Source organism: Bison bison, unplaced genomic scaffold, assembly GCF_000754665.1.
Source record: "Bison bison bison isolate TAMUID 2011002044 unplaced genomic scaffold, Bison_UMD1.0 scf7180017864229, whole genome shotgun sequence".
Taxonomy (NCBI): Eukaryota; Metazoa; Chordata; class Mammalia; order Artiodactyla; family Bovidae; genus Bison; species Bison bison.
Window position 1 is genome coordinate 734,298 of NW_011494801.1, and position 16,859 is coordinate 751,156.

A 16,859-nucleotide genomic window follows, 5' to 3' on the forward strand; every position below is an offset into this window, starting at 1 on the left:
CAATAAAAATTCTCACCCTTGCTTCCCAGGTACTCCTTTAACAGGATCCTAACCTTTTATTCCACAAAACAGACTGGCCACAAATACAACACCACCTTTGAAGTCTCTCACTGACTCAGAACCATGCTAAGGGTGCATGACTAGTAGCCAGCATATGCTGTACATATCCGGTGACTAGCTTTCTTATGCCACCGTTTGCTGAGGGAATATTATTAAAAACAAATCCTTAATCCACTCTAGTCAAGGCTATGGTTTTTCCAGTGGTCATGTATGGATGTGAGAGTTGGACTGTGAAGACAGCTGAACACCAAAGAATTGATGCTTTTGAACTGTGGTATTGGAGATGACTCTTGAGAGCCCCTTGGACTGCAAGGAGATCCAACCAGTCCATTCTAAAGGAGATCAGTCCTGGGATTTCATTGGAAGGATTGATGCTAAAGCTGAAACTCCAATACTTCGGCCATCTCATGCGAAGAGTTGACTCAGGAAAAGACTCTGATGCTGGGAGAGATTGGGGGCAGGAGGAGAAGGGGACGACAGAGGATGAGATGGCTGGATGGCATCACCGACTCGATGGACGTGAGTGTGAGTGAACTCCGGGAGTTGTTGATGGACGCGGAGGCCTGGCGTGCTGCAATTCATGGGGTCGCAAAGAGTCGGACACGACTGAGCGACTGAACTGAACTGAACTGAACTGAATCCACTCTAGAGGCAGCAGTAGAAATAACGGCAAACAAGGGATCAATCACTTCCTAGGAGACCCACCTTACGGAGGAATATGTCAGGGTCCTTTCCCCGGGCCCTAAACCGAGGCACCGCCAGCCCTCACTTCGTCCAGCTCCTCCCGGAAGCTCCCCTCCGCAGCCCTCACCATCAAGAACAGCTAGGACCTAGAATCATACAGATCTAGTTCAAACAGCCCTTCCACCCGCTGAGGCGGGGGGCGGGGGGATTTAGGACTCTTGTAGATCTTGGATTCTCAGTTGGCGCGTCCCAGCTCCTAAATAAATTGTAGATAATACCTGAATATTTATAGAGGGCGGAGTGATGGGAGGGAGCTGGTCCAGGCCTCTCCAAAGCCTGCGACTCCCACTGCAGACGTCAGGGGGCGCCAGAGGCCGGGAAGACGACCAGTCCTGCCCGGCGGCGCCAGGTCCCGGGTCCCCGGGCCAGGTGACTGTCCCTTGGTGACCAAGACGGTTCCCCTCCTTCCGGAAGCTCCATGCTCACCTCAGTTTACTGTGAGGTCACGCAGCCTGAATGGACGACCCCATTTAATTCAAAAGCTGTTCTGCCTAAAATCAGCCCAGCACCAAACCATTTGGAAATGAAACTTGTAAAAATCTTTTTTCCCGGGTTTACTTAACATATAGTACCAATTATCTCTCTTTTTAAAGCAAAACTGTCTTTTCACCGAGTTTCATAATCTCATTAAATTTGTAGTCTTTGCTGTTCGAGTTTAACTAATTCGTCTCTTAAAGTGCAGCTGGTCCTAAGAGAGGAGAGGGGGGAAAATCCAGACATTCACACTTGAATTGGGCCCGGCTGCCCTGCCTGAAACCAGCTTGCTGCCAGAAGAAAACCAAAGCCGTTAAATACGGAAGCCAGAGGAGCCAGAATCAGCCAGAGAAGGACCAGGTGGAGCAGAGTGAGGGACCCAGCTGGGGGTGAACCAGGATAAGGGGAGAAGGTGAGGGAGGGCAGACAGTGCAGAAGAGAAACTGGAGAAAAACGCTCGTTTCCCTGGCTGGGTAATCTCTCTCTCGGGAGCTAATGCAGATAAAATTAAGTGCTGTGAACACAAAACGGTTTAATGCAACATTAATTATAATAGCTTAAATTGGAAACAGTGTCCAGTTCTGCGACAGAGGACTCAGCATTCCCTTGCTGAAGTGGCATGAAGCTTAAAGAACAGCAAGTGCTAAGACAGCACGTAATGAAATGAAAAGAGAAAAGTTCCTATGGTTAGGTTACAGATTCCGTTATGTATGGAAATAAGGATGTGGCTAGGAGCTGGAAGAAAACATGGAGAAATAAAACCCAATGATATATGTGAATGTTTGTCTTTTTTTGTTTCATCTTTCTTTAAATTAGTATATTTTTAAGAGACAAGGGGTCATCAAACACAGCTATTTGTTTATTTGTGTCAGGAGTAAGGTCTTCGGAGCAGGAGAACAAGAACAGGCCAGCAGAACAGAAACAGGCTTCTTTCTAAGAGTCCGGTGCACTAGAGATTTTGACATGAGGAGCCCTTCACAAAGAGGCGGACTCTTGATTCCACGGGGCCAGTAGAAAAACCATCACGGCACTCCACCTGGTCAACCGAAACACAGCTGTAAAAATGCCGTAAGATAATAAAACGTGATGGTGTCAGCCTTGTCCAGCAGATTAGGGGAGGTGTTCCTGCAGCTCTAAGACCATCAGAGCTTCCCATGAAAACCTTGAAATAAATATCCATGTACTCAGAGGGCTGTGGGGCTTCCGTGTCCCAGACCTAGGTTCAGACCTTCAGTGTGGAAGAGCAGTTACAGAACCTCAGTTTTCATTGAGTGATGCTTCCAAGATGGGCATGTCCTGTGGACAGTGGGCACATCCATGGCTGGCACTGCTCTAGCCTCTCCAGCCTTTTTTCACTGGCATGGGCACAGGAAGGGCAAGATACAAGTTAATGCAATGACACCATAAAACATAATTGGCAAGCTTATATCTGCCACAAAGTGAAACAAAGGGTATGCTGAAAAGTTGTCAGTCATGCAGAGTTTGGGAATCACCCGGAATTGGAAGGCTTGATGGTTGGGAACAGTGAAGGGATTTGAGCATCAAATCCTTGTTTGCATCAAAGCTTGGACACTTTCTAGTGGTCATTTAACTGCTTGGGTCTCAGTGTTCCCTTCTATCAAATATGAGTGTTAATACCCACTGTCACAGATGTATTGCAAAGATGAAATGAGATCATATCCGTAGAGGACTTATTGAGATGCCTGGCACATACCAAACAGACACTCAAAAAAGGATAGTTGTTATGATTGTGAACTTGGTGTTACTTATTAAAAGACGCTTACTCCTTGGAAGGAAAGCTATGACCAACCTAGACAGCATATTAAAAAGCAGAGACATTACTTTGCCACAAAGGTCTGTCTACTCAAGGCTATAGTTTTTCCAGTAGCCATGTATGGATATGAAAGTTGGACCATAAACAAGGTTGAACACCAAAGAATTGATGCTTCTGAACTTTGGTGTTGGTGAAGACTCTTGAGAGTCCCTTGGACTGCAGGGAGATCCAACCAGTCCATCCTAAAGGAAATCAGTCCCAAATATTCATTGGAAGGGCTGATGCTGAAGTTGAAACTCCAATACTTTGGCCATCTGATGTGAAGAACTGACTCATCTGAAAAGACCCTGATGCTAGGAAAGCTTCAGGGTGGGAGGAGAAGGGGATGACAGAGGATGAGATGGTTGGATGGCATCACTGAGTTGATGGACATGAGTTTGAGTAAGCTCCAGGAGTTGGTGATGGACAGGGAAGGCTGGCGTGCTGCAGTCCATGGGGTCACAAAGAGTAGGACACGACTGAGCGACTGAACTGACTGATACAGGCAAAGGTCATTGCAATTTGATGATAGTTTACAAGAGAAGACACTATACATGGACATCACCAGATGGTCAACACCGAAATCAGATTGATTATATTCTTTGCAGCCAAAGATGGAGGAACTCTATACAGTCAACAAAAACAAGACCAGGAGCTGACTGTGGCTCAGATCATGAACTCCTGATTACCAAATTCAGACTTCAATTGAAGAAAGTAGGGAAAACCACTAGACCATTCAGGTATGACCTAAATCAAATCCCTTATGATTATACAGTGGAAGTGAGAAATAGATTTAAGGGCCTAGATCTGATAGATGGAGTGCCTGATGAAATATGGAATGAGGTTCATGATATTGTACAGGAGACAGGGATCAAGACCATCCCCAAGGAAAAGAAACGCAAAAAAGGCTGTCTGGGGAGGCCTTACAAATAGCTGTGAAAAGAAGAGAAGCGACAAGCAAAGGACAAAAGGAAAGATATAAGCATCTGAATGCAGAGTTTCAAAGAATAGCAAGAAGAGATAAGAAAGCCTTCCTCAACGATCAATGCAAAGAAATAGAGGAAAACAACAGAATGGGAAAAACTAGAGATCTCTTCAAGAAAATTAGAGATACCAAGGGAACATTTCATGCAAAGATGGGCTCGATAAAGGACAGAAATGGTATGGACCTAACAGAAGCAGAAGATATTAAGAAGAGGTGGAAGGGATACACAGAAGAACTGTACAAAAAAGATCTTCATGACCCAGATAATCACGATGGTGTGATCACTGACCTAGAGCCAGACATCCTGGAATGTGAAGTCAAGTGGGCCTTAGCAAGCACCACTACGAACAAAGCTAGTGGAGGTGATGGAATTCCAGGTGAGCTATTTCAAATCCTGAAAGATGATGCTGTGAAAGTGCTGCACTCAATACGCCAGCAAATTTGGAAAACTCAGCAGTGGCCACAAGACTGGAAAAGGTCAGTTTTCATTCCAATCCCAAAGAAAGGCAATGCCAAAGAATGCTCAAACTACCACACAATTGCACTCATCTCACATTGCTAGTAAAGTAATGCTCAAAATTCTCCAAGCCAGGCTGAAGCAATACGTGAACTGTGAACTTCCAGATGTTCAAGCTGGTTTTAGAAAAGGCAGAGGAACCAGAGATCAAATTGCCAACATCCTCTGGATCATGGAAAAAGCAAGAGAGTTCCAGAAAAACATCTATTTCTGCTTTATTGACTATGCCAAAGCCTTTGACTGTGTGGATCACAATAAACTGTGGAAAATTCTGAAAGAGATGGGAATACCAGACCACCTGACCTGCCTCTTGAGAAATCTGTATGCAGGTCAGGAAGTTAGAACTGGACATGGAACAACAGACTGGTTCCAAATAGGAAAAGGAGTACGTCAAGGCTGTATATTGTCACCCTGTTTATTTAACTTATATGCAGAGTACATCATGAGAAATGCTAGGCTGGAAGAAGCACAAGCTGGAATCAAGATTGCTGGGAGAAATATCAATAACCTCAGATATGCAGATGATACAACTCTTGTGGCAGAAAGTGAAAAGGAACTCAAAAGCCTCTTGATGAAAGTGAAAGTGGAGAGTGAAAAAGTTGGCTTAAAGCTCAACATTCAGAAATTGAAGATCATGGCATTTGGTCCCATCACTTCATGGGAAATAGATGGGGAAACAGTGGAAACAGTGTCAGACTTTATTTTTCTGGGCTCCAAAATCACTGCAGATGGTGACTGCAGCCATGAGATTAAACGATGCTTACTTCTTGGAAGGAAAGTTATGACCAACCTAGATAGCATATTCAAAAGCAGAGGCATTACTTTACCAACAAAAGTCCATTTAGTCAAGGCTATGGTTTTTCCAGTGGTCATGTATGGATGTGAGAGTTGGACTGTGAAGAAGGCTGAGCGCCGAAGAATTGATGCTTTTGAACTGTGGTGTTGGAGAAGACTCTTGAGAGTCCCTTGAACTGCAAGGAGATCCAACCAGTCCATTCTGATGGAGAGCAGTCCTGGGATTTCTTTGGAAGGAATGATGCTAAAGCTGAAACTCCTGTACTTTGACCACCTCATGCAAAGAGTTGACTCATTGGAAAAGACTCTGATGCTGGGAGGGATTGGGGGCAAGAGGAGAAGGGGACGACAGAGGATGAGATGGCTGGATGGCATCACCGACTCGATGGACGTGAGTCTCAGTGAACTCCGGGAGTTGGTGATGGACAGGGAGGCCTGGCGTGCCTCGATTCACGGGGTCGCAAAGAGTCGGACACAACTGAGTGACTGAACTGAACTGAACTTCCCTCCATTTAAGAGGATCCCCTTGGTTTGCAGAGCAGGGGGACACAGAGACTGGGTCTTTAGTTACATGGAATGGGTACAGTTTCCTGCCCTCCTCTTACACACCTAAGTAAACACATTAGTCTTTATTTGGCCACAGAAAGCCTGGAATCCAGTCATTATAGATTCGCCAATATAGGTCAGAAAATCTGATATATCATCTTCCTTATATCATTAAAATGTCCTTCCATTGCAAATTAATATGTAAATTGAATATAATTCCAACCAACTTTTTTTAAACATAACAAAGTGATTTTAATATTAACATGAAAGAATAAATGTGTAAAACTGATTTGGAAAAGTTTAGTAAGAGCAGATATTACATAGTGCCAGATTTTAAAAGCCATGCACACAAATACTGATAACTAAATATGTATGTGTGCATGCGTGTTTGTGTCTCAACACAGACTATAGACACACTATAATCACAACAATGTGATATTGGCGTAGGAATAATCCAAAGGAGAATAAATGAAATAAGGAGTAAAAAACAGCTGTGTGTATGTAGCAATTTAACTTGTGACAAACCTGGCATTCCAGTGGGAGAATAATTGTTTCTTTGGTATAATAAATAAACGATGTTGATGTAATTGGCTATCCATTTGGAAGAAAACAAAGACCCTTAGTATCCTGTGTTCAAAAATGAATTCCTGATGAAACAAAGATCTAAGGGTAAAAAACAAGACTTACAGACATAAGAAAAGAACATTAAGTTCATTTTTATAACCACAAAGGTGGTGTGAGAGACCTTGTACAGGACAACAGTCCCCAAATCCAGAGCAGAAAATATCAATGGGATATGGAGGGACTTCTCCTGTGTCTCAGAATGTCCACTAAAATCTTCAAGTTGAGGCTCTGAATGGCTAGCCTCCCTGCTGAGGAGAGGAGTGGCCTTCCCAGGAGTGAATTCTCTAATTATCAGTTGCCCTCCTCCTTCCCATTTAAGAGAAGACTAGAGATTCATCAGAGAGATTTCTTTAAAGAAGACTGTCAGAAATAGGGACCATGAGCATTTCTCCTCCTCCTCTTGGTGGAAGGGAAGGAGGTATTTCCCCTCATCTCGTTCCCAGCCGGGGAGGAACCAAAAGAATACCATGTGGAGATAGCGGTTGTCTATTGTCGGGAACTGGCATCTCTCACTCCTCGCTGAGACTTGTAAGGAATCATTAAGTTCCTACAGTCTACTCCTGGAATGTGATGTTGGAAGGGCTTTATAGATGTCCTTGGGTATCTGAGGAACCATTTGGGGTCACATTCAGGTCCTACCTCTTGCTCAGAGAAGCTGGCTGGAGCAGACTGCAATGGCAAGGTGAGGAGAGCGTGCAACAGTGAGAAGGATCTGCCCTTCCAGGTGCAGAATAAGGACAAGGCGTGTTCTTGTCACACTGAAAGGATTTGGCCTCAGAGAGCTGTTGGCTGGGTCAAGGGGAGCCCAGAGTGGACAGTGAAGAGTAAGATCAAGTTACCATAATCAGAGGAAGGTGGAAAAGGGTGAAAGATGTGAAAATCTGCCCTGCAGGTGTGCAAAATACTTGTGTCAGGTGGATCCCTTGGTGGGGCCAGTGCTGAGGAACCCTATCGCGCACCCCACAAAAGAAACAGTAGTGGGATGTCTGCTCTGATTGGGATCATGGGATAGCAAGAGAAGACGGTAAGTGGCCTGGCTAGGTGATCACGGCTTTGCTTTCCCCTTTAACACTTGGCCATGACCTCAGAGTCACAGAAGTGAGAGTGGGAGGAAGTGGACTAAGGAGAATAAGGAAACAGACCCAGCCTTTAATCCACTGCTGGTCTCCTCACCTTAGGTGGTCAGCGCCAAGTTAAGGAGAGATGTGACGCTTATCCGGGCTTCCTAGGTGGTGCTAGTGGTAAAGAACCTGCCTGCCAATGCAGAAGACATAACAGATTAGAGTTGGATCCCTGGGTTGGGAGTATCCCTGTAGAAGGGCAACCCACTCCAGTATTCTTGCCTAGAAAATCCTCCCATGAACAGAGGAGCCTGGTGCGCTATGGTCCATAGGGTCGCAGAGTCAGACACAACTGAAGTGACTTAGCATGGATGTGGAACTTGAACTGAACAGATTTTTTTTCACTTAGTCAATTAACAAAATTTATAAAAAAATTAAGCTTCCCTTGTGGCTCAACTGGTAAAGAATCTGCCTGCAATGTGGGAAACCTGGGTTTGATCCCTGGGTTGGGAAGATCCCCTGGAGAAGGGAAAGGCTACCCACTCCAGTATTCTGGCCTGGAGAATTCCATGGAATTCCATGGGGTCACAAAGAGTTGAACAGGACTGAGTGACTTTCACTTTCACAGAAAAATTAAGAAGATTGATAATATTCAGTTCTGGTAAGAATATAGGAAAACAAGCATGATCATATAATGTTCATGGCAATAGTAAGTTGCTTTGGAGAAAGTAATTTGCCAGTATGTAGTAACTTTTAATGAAGGCAAAGTCTTTGACCTAGAAATCCTTCTTTTTAATTTTTTTTCCTTGATGCCTAATGATGTTGAGCAATAGAAATCCTACTTTTAAGAATCTATCCAACAGAAACAAAGATAACACAGTAAAAGAATATGCATATACATATATATGTACCTACATATATGCACACATATTATACATACATATATATTTGTACAAAAAATGGAAACAGCTTGAGAATGCTCATCAGTATGGGCCACTGGAATAATCAGTACATTCATGCAAGGGAATGTATTATATTAATAGGTATATTTGTATGTAACGATCTGGAGAAATTTACATGAAACATTAAGAAAAAGAAAGTTACAAAAAAACCTTTATAATATTATTTCTTTTTTTAAGAAAAGGAAAGAAAAGAAAATGAAATGCGTGTGTGTGTGTGTGTGTTGAAAGGACTTGGAGAGGAGTCTAGAAGAATGCACACAAGTACTAGCCTTGGCCACCTTGTTAGCACTAGGGTGCAAGGAGGAGATGGTCATTCTTTATTCAGGGCTTTATTGTTTAACTCACTACAATGATTCAAAAACCCAGGCAGCTACCTTATGCAATTAAAAATAAAATCCCACTATGTAGTGTAAAGGGGGTAAAATGGAGGAACATGATCCATTTCTTTGGTTTAAAGTATGGCTAAAAAGTATTGCTACCCACCAGTGTGGGGATCATTTCTTAGAGTAGACACAGGCTGGCTCACTAAAGGTTTTCCAACAACTGTTTGACATTGAGTCTCTGGGCCTCATCTACAAAATGAAGATCCTAAAAGTAGGTGATAGTTCCAATCCTTCCAACATGATAGACTCCAATAATAAGCTATTTGTATAAAAAGAGTGTTATTGTGGGACATATTTCAGAAACAATAGAACCTGATGAATGGTGTGTTAGAGCCAAGGTCTGGGGAGATGGTGGTGTGAAGGACTTCTACTGATTAGCTGAATTTAGAGCTGGAAAAAATGCCTGACTTGTAAGAGTCATGATTTGGCCCTCAGCATCATAGCAAAGCAGTTAGAATCTTTCCAGTAGGATCTAGGATTGCCATTTTTCTTCTCTTTAGTAAGTTTTCCATGAAAAAGAGAGGAGCTGGTGTGAAGGAAAGAGCACTGGAGGAAGCATGGACAAGAATCTCCAGGGATGACCCCCAGGGACCACTCAAAATCAGCCTTGACCTCTGTCCTGGGGAGCTGTATGCCCAGACAGAACCGTATTTGGTTCCAGGGGGAGAAGCAGACCCCCCAAGCCTCTGGACAGACCAGATGAGGGGAGAAGTCTTAGCTCTTCATTAGGCATTGCTTCCAGTTTTATCTTGCCACCAGGGTGCCTCCTCCTCACACCCCACCCTCCCCAGCCTCTTCCTATCACCCCAGGAGGGAGGAAGCACTCACCAAGGACCAAGAGATAGACACGTGACTTGGAGACGCCACCCAGATCTGACGTTAGCAAGACGGAACACTCATAGGTGCCATTGTCATCCATGGTCAACTGGTCAATGGTGATGGAGGCATCTGACTGCTCAGCGTTGTTTGATATTCTAGCACGATTCTGATAAAGTTCACCGTAGACATATTCTTTGGTCGAAAATGCCCAGATGAGCACGCTTTCCTGGAAGGAAGAAGAAATACCACTTGGTCTTCAGCCTAAGGCCCTGGCATGATGCTGCAGCCTGTCCTGTCTACCCTCACCAACCGTCCCCAGGCCCAGATGTACTGACAAGCCGACCCTGCAGAACAAAGAGCTCCACATATGGGGCCCACTCATGGATTCCTCTTATGATCTATAGTACTAAAAGCCCGGGGCACTGGAGGAATCAACCTGCCTGACTTCAGGCTCTACTACAAAGCCACAGTCATCAAGACAGTATGGTACTGGCACAAAGACAGAAATATAGACCAATGGAACAAAATAGAAAGCCCAGAGATAAATCCATGCACCTATGGACACCTTATCTTTGACAAAGGAGGCAAGAATATACAATGCAGAAAAGACAATCTCTTTAACAAGTGGTGCTGGGAAAACTGGTCAACCACTTGTAAAACAATGAAACTAGAACACTTTCTAACACCATACACAAAAATAAACTCAAAATGGATTAAAGATCTAAACATAAGACCAGAAACTATAAAACTCTTAGAGGAGAACATAGGTAAAACACTCTCCGACATACATCACAGCAGGATCCTCTATGACCCACCTCCCAGAATATTGGAAATAAAAGCAAAAATAAACAAATAGGATCTAATTAAAATTAAAAGCTTCTGCACAACAAAAGAAACTATAAGCAAGGTGAAAAGACAGCCTTCAGAATGGGAGAAAATAATGGCAAATGAAGCAACTGACAAACAACTAATCTCAAAAATATACAAGCAACTCCTGCAGCTCAATTCTAGAAAAATAAACGACCCAATCAAAAAATGGGCTAAAGAACTAAACAGATATTTCTCCAAAGAAGACACACAGATGGCTAACAAACACATGAAAAGATGCTCAACATCACTCATTATCAGGAAAATGCAAATCAAAACCACCATGAGGTACCATCTCACGCCAGTCAGAACGGCTACTATCCAAAAGTCTACAAACAATAAATGCTGGAGAGGGTGTGGAGAAAAGGGAACCCTCTTACACTGTTGGTGGGAATGCAAACTAGTCCAGCCACTATGGAGAACAGTGTGGAGATTCCTTAAAAAACTGGAAATACAACTGCCGTACGACCCAGCAATCCCACTGCTGGGCATATACACCAAGGAAATCAGAATTGAAAGAGACACGTGTACCCCAATGTTCATTGCAGCACTGTTTATAATAGCCAGGACGTGGAAGCAATCTAGATGTCCAACAGCAGATGAATGGATAAGAAAGCTGTGGTACATATACACAATGGAGTATTACTCAGCCATTAAAAAGAATACATTTGAATCAGTTCTAATGAGGTGGATGAAACTGGAGCCTATTATACAGAGTGAAGTAAGCCAGAAGGAAAAACATAAATACAGTATACTAAAGCATATATGTGGAATTTAGAAAGATGGTAATGACAACCTTGTATGCGAGACAGCAAAAGAAACACAGATGTATAGAACAGTCTTTTGGACTCTGTGGGAGAGGGAGGGGGGATGATTTGGGAGAATGGCATTAAAACATGTGTAATATCATATAAGAAATGAATCGCCAGTCCAGGTTGGATGCAGGATACAGGAAGCTTGGGGCTGGTGCACTGGGATGACCCAGAGGGATGGTATGGGGAGGGAGGTGGAAGGGGGGTTCATGATAAGGAACACGTGTACACCCACGGTGGATGCATGTTGATGTATGGCAAAACCAATACAATATTGTAAAGTAAAAAATAATAATAATAATTAAAAAATTTTTAAAAATATTTAGACAGAAAAAAAGAGAAAAAGCAGTTCCTCAGAGTTATCTGTGAGGCTGTCTCCCAGGCTAAAGTCCTTAGTAATGTCCCAAAATAAAAGTTAATTCACAACCAAAAAAAAACCCAGGGCAGGTAGGCACTTCATACCAGAGGCTTTCACCTCTTGTAACCTATGGCACCTCTTACTTACTCCATTTTAGTTCTGTTCTCAAACCTTTAGTCAACCAATATTAATTGAGTATATAAGATGTCCAGGCATTGTGTTGGGCAGTCATCCATGGCTTGCAACCCCCCTTTATTTATTTGACTCTTACCTTTGGAATTTGTTTATTCATCAATATACTCATCATTTATCAAATAAAACATGGTACTAGCTAAGATCACTACTTTGAGCCAGACAGCCTCAATTCAAATCCCAGCTCTGCCACTTAGTAGTTGTATGATCTTGAGCAAAATATTAGAGGAAAACAATAGAATGGGAAAGACTAGAGAGCTCTTCAAGAAAATTAGAGATATCAAGGGAGCATTTCATGCAAAGATGTGCACAATAAAGGACAGAAATGGTATGGACCTAACAGAAGGAGAAGATAATAAGAAGAGGTGGCGAGAATACACAAAAGGACTATACAAAAAAAGACCTTCATGACCCAGATAACCATGATGGTGTGATCACTCACCTAGAGCCAGACATCTTGGAATGCAAAGCCAAATGGACCTTAGGAAGCATCACTACAAACAAAGCTAGTGGAGGTGACAGAATTCCAGTTGAGCTATTTCAAATTGTAAAAAATGATGCTGCTAAAATGCTGCACTCTATATGCTAGCAAATTTGGAAAACTCAGCAGTGGCCACAGGACTGGAAAAGGTCAGTTTTCATTCTAATCCCTAGGAAAGGCAACGCCAAAGAATGCTCAAACTACCGCACAATTGCACTCATCTCACACGGTAGCAAAGTAAAGCTCAAAATTCTCCAAGTCAGGTTTCAACAGTACATGAACTGTGAACTTCCAGATGTTCAAGATGGATTTAGAAAAGGCAGAGAAACCAGAAATCAAATTGCCAAAATTTGTTGGGTCATCAAAAAAGCAAGAGAATTCCAGGAAAACAACTACTTCTGCTTTACTGACTACACTAAAGCATTTGACTGTGTGGACCACAACAAATTGTGGAAAATTCTTTGAGATGGGAATACTAGACCACCTTACCTGACTCCTGAGAAATCTATATGCAGGTCAAGAAGCAACAGATTGTACTAGACATGGAACAGTAGACTGGCTCACAAATAGGGAAAGGAGTATGTCAAGGCTGTATATTGTTACCCTGCTTATTTAACTTATATGCAGAGTACATCATGAGAAATGCTGGGCTGGATGAAGCACAAGCTGGAATCAAGATTGCTGGGAGAAATGTCAATAACCTCAGATATGCAGATGACACCACCCTTAAGTCAGAAAGTAAAGAGGAACTAAAAAGTCTCTTGATGAAAGTGAAAGAGGAGAGTGAAAAAGTCAGCTTAAAACTCAACATTCAGAAAACTAAGATCATGGCATCTGGTCCCATCACTTTATGGCAAATAGATAGGGAAACAATGGAAACCCTGAGAGACTTTATTTTGGGGGGCTCCAAAATCACTGCAGATGGTGACTGCAGCCATGAAATTAAAAGATTCTTGCTCCTTGGAAAAAAAGCTATGACCAACCCAGACAGTTTATTAAAAAACAGAGACATTATTTTGCTGACAAAGGTCTGTCTAGTCAAAGCTATGGTTTTTCTAATAGTCATGTATGGAGGTGAGAGTTGGACTATAAAGATGGTTGAGCACCAAAGAATTGATGCTTTTGAACTGTGGTGTTGGAGAAGACTCTTGAGAGTCCTTGGACTGCAAGGAGATCCAACCAGTCAATCCTAAAAGAAATGTTCTGAAGTCCTAATATTCATTGGAAGGACTGATGTTGAAGCTGAAACTCCAATAATTTGGCCACCTGATGTGAAGAGCTGATTTATTTGAAAAGACCCTGATGCTGGGAAAAACTGAAAGTGGGAGGAGAAGGGGACGACAGAGGATGAGATGGTTGGATGGCATCACTGACTCAGTGGACATGAGTTTGAACAAGCTCCAGGAGCTGGTGATGGGAAGCCTGGTGTGCTGTAGTCCATGGGGTCACAAAGAGTCAGACACAACTGAGCAACTGAACTGAACTGAACTGAGTGAAATATTTGACTCCTTTATGAGTCTCTTTCTTCTTCTACAAAGTGGAGATAATGATAATAACACTTGTATCATAGGATTTTTGTGAGGATTGAAGTAGATAATATACGAAAAGCAAATGGCATTGAGCCATGGGCTTAATGAAGCCACCTCAGGTAAGCAAGTAGAGAAATGGCAAGCCCCCAAGCTACTTAATTGAGAAAGTCAGGGAGAGGTCAGAGAGATAAGAGTGGAAGCCAAGATAAGACTATCAGAAAGCCAAGAGAGAGAGATTCTGAGATGGGGGAAGTGGCTGATGATTAGAAAAGCTAGGGAGAAATGAAATAAGATGAGGACAGAATCAGTACATTAAATTTAACAAAAGAGAAGTTGCTGGTGATTTTGGTGGAGTGTTAGGGGAGGAAGGCAGACCATGCTGGGTAGGGAAAAGAGTCAGGTCTGAGGTCTGCATGTACTCTTTATGCAAATCAGGAAAAGATACTCTAGTTGTTGGACAGACACATCTGTGCCAAGCTAATGGTGATCAGGTCCCCTGGGCTGGGTACCCAGATGCATAATTCACCCAGTCACATGCCACAGCTCTGGTAGGAACAGATGACTCTCAGGAAGCTTGGCTGAGACAGGGAGGAATAAGAAAGCAGGAGACCTGTCTTGAGCTGTCTTGAGCTGTGGATGAGTGCATGGATGTTGGTCTTTCTCAGTTCAACTTTTTTTCTGACCTACTGGTTACAGCTATCCTAAGGCTTCCCCTTTCTTGACTCTCCCCCATGTCATCTCCCACTCTTGCTAGTACCTGTCACAATAATCTCCTTGAGGGCATAGATGTAATCCTTTTCTCTGCACTCTTACTTGCTATCAAGTAACAGCAAATTAAAATTAAAAATAGGGCTGTGATAGAACTCACAGAGTATTCTCACACCTAGACAGCATGTTAAAAAGCAGAGTCATTACTTTGCCTACAAATGTCTGTCTAGTCAAGGCTATGGTTTTTCCAGTGGTCATGTATGGATGTCCAAGGTGAACCATAAAGAAAGCTGAGCACTGAAGAATTGATGCTTTTGAACTGTGGTGTTGGAGAAGACTCTTGAGAGTCCCTTGGACTGCAAGGAGATCCAACCAGTCCATTCTAAAGGAGATCAGTCCTGGGTGTTCATTGGAAGGACTGATGCTGAAGCTCCAATACTTTGAACACCTGATGAGAAGAACTGAATCATTAGAAAAGACCCTATGCTGGGAAAGATTGAAGGCAGGAGGAGAAGGGGCTGACAGAGGATGAGATGGTTGGATGGCATCACCAACTCGATGGACATGAGTTTGAGCAAGCTCTGGGAGTTGGTGATGGACAGGGAAGCCTGGTGTGCTGCAGTCGATGGGGTCGCAAAGAGCTGGACACAACTGAACCACTGAACTAAACTGAACTTACTTGCTCTCAACGTGATTGCCTCAAATCCTTTAGGAAGTAAGGGATCAGTCAACATAAGATCTTTAGTATTTATCTCAAAAGAGGTAAATTTATCTTTGTTAGGTGCCTGGCAGAGACCTAACATCTGGTTTGCTGAGAGAACATGTCTTCAGTTTCTGCAAGCTAACGGCAGCAGCTGCCTTCTCTAGGTTTTTTTCCTGGTATTCTGGAAACAGATAGGACAGGTACTCTGGCCCATCAGGGTCCCTTGGGCAACAGAGAGTAAGGTGCCTCAGGCCAAGAATTACTCTCCTTTCTCCTCAGCCCTGCTGCTCTAGGACTTGGGTGTCTTGGGTCATCCCTTCTTCTCTGTCAGGGAAAAGCTTAATGCCTTCTCTCTGAATAGCTGGGAATCTAATGCCAAGCATGTTTGCACTTTAAAAGTAGAAGTAACTTTAAAATTGATGAATAGGGACTTTCTGGTGGTCAGTGGTTAAGACTGTTTCCACGGCAGGGGGTGAGGGTTTGATCCTTGGTTAGGGAACTAAGATCCCATATGCCACTTGGTGTAGCAAAAAAAAAAAAAAAATTAAACCCAAAAAACTTGTGGATAGATGTCCCTCTCCTTACAGTTAAAGAAATGTGAATTTCATCAATAATGAGATATTTTCCCACTCATCAAATTCACAAATATCAGATAGTTTGAGAATAGTCTGAATTAGAGAAATAAGTGCCTGCACTGTTGGTGAACCTGAAAATTGGTCTGACATACAAAGAAGGCAACTTGACATTTATCAAAATTTTAAATTCATATAGCTTTTGACCCCAAAGTTCCATTTTAAAATAATTTATCTTATATATGAATACATATTTATAAACAATTACAATAGTAGTTATAAATATATACCTAGAGACATGCATATATGGATATTTATTGCAATATTATTTGTAGTAGCAAAATATAGGGAGTAAAACAAATGTCCATCATTGGTACATATAGAGCATTCATAAAATGAAATATATAATATGAATTTTTTTAAAAAAGGTAAATATAAATGCACTGACATATGGAAAGAGCTCCAAAGTATATTAAGAGGAAAAAATCCAAGTGGAGGACAGTGTGCATGAAGTTTATAGAAACTTACATATTCATATGTAAGTTCATATGTAAATATATGCCTATGTTTACATGTGATGCATCTACAGATCAGATCAGATCACATCAGTCGCTCAGTCCTGTCCGACTCTTTGCGACCCCATGAATCGCAGCATGCCAGGCCTCCCTGTCCATCACCAACTCCCGGAGTTCACTCAGACTCACGTCCATTGAGTCAGTGATGCCATCCAGCCATCTCATCCTCTGTCGTCCCCTTCTCCTCCTGCCCCCAATCCCTCCCAGCATCAGAGTCTTTTCCAATGAGTCAACTCTTCACATGAGGTGGCCAAAGTACTGGAGTTTCAGCTTTAGCAT

The 16,859-nt window shown here is 42.7% G+C and overlaps 1 protein-coding gene across 2 annotated transcripts in view; it reads right to left on the reverse strand.

Moving 5' to 3' along the window:
- The window catches only part of GPA33 (glycoprotein A33 (transmembrane)), a 58,634-nt gene that overhangs the window by 20,241 nt on the left and 21,534 nt on the right, over positions 1 to 16,859 (reverse strand). For both annotated transcript variants that reach the window (XM_010845993.1, XM_010845992.1), the window contains exon 3: positions 9,793 to 10,009. In XM_010845993.1, coding sequence (XP_010844295.1) covers positions 9,793 to 10,009 — 217 coding nt within the window. The remainder of the gene's footprint in view (positions 1 to 9,792; positions 10,010 to 16,859) is intronic.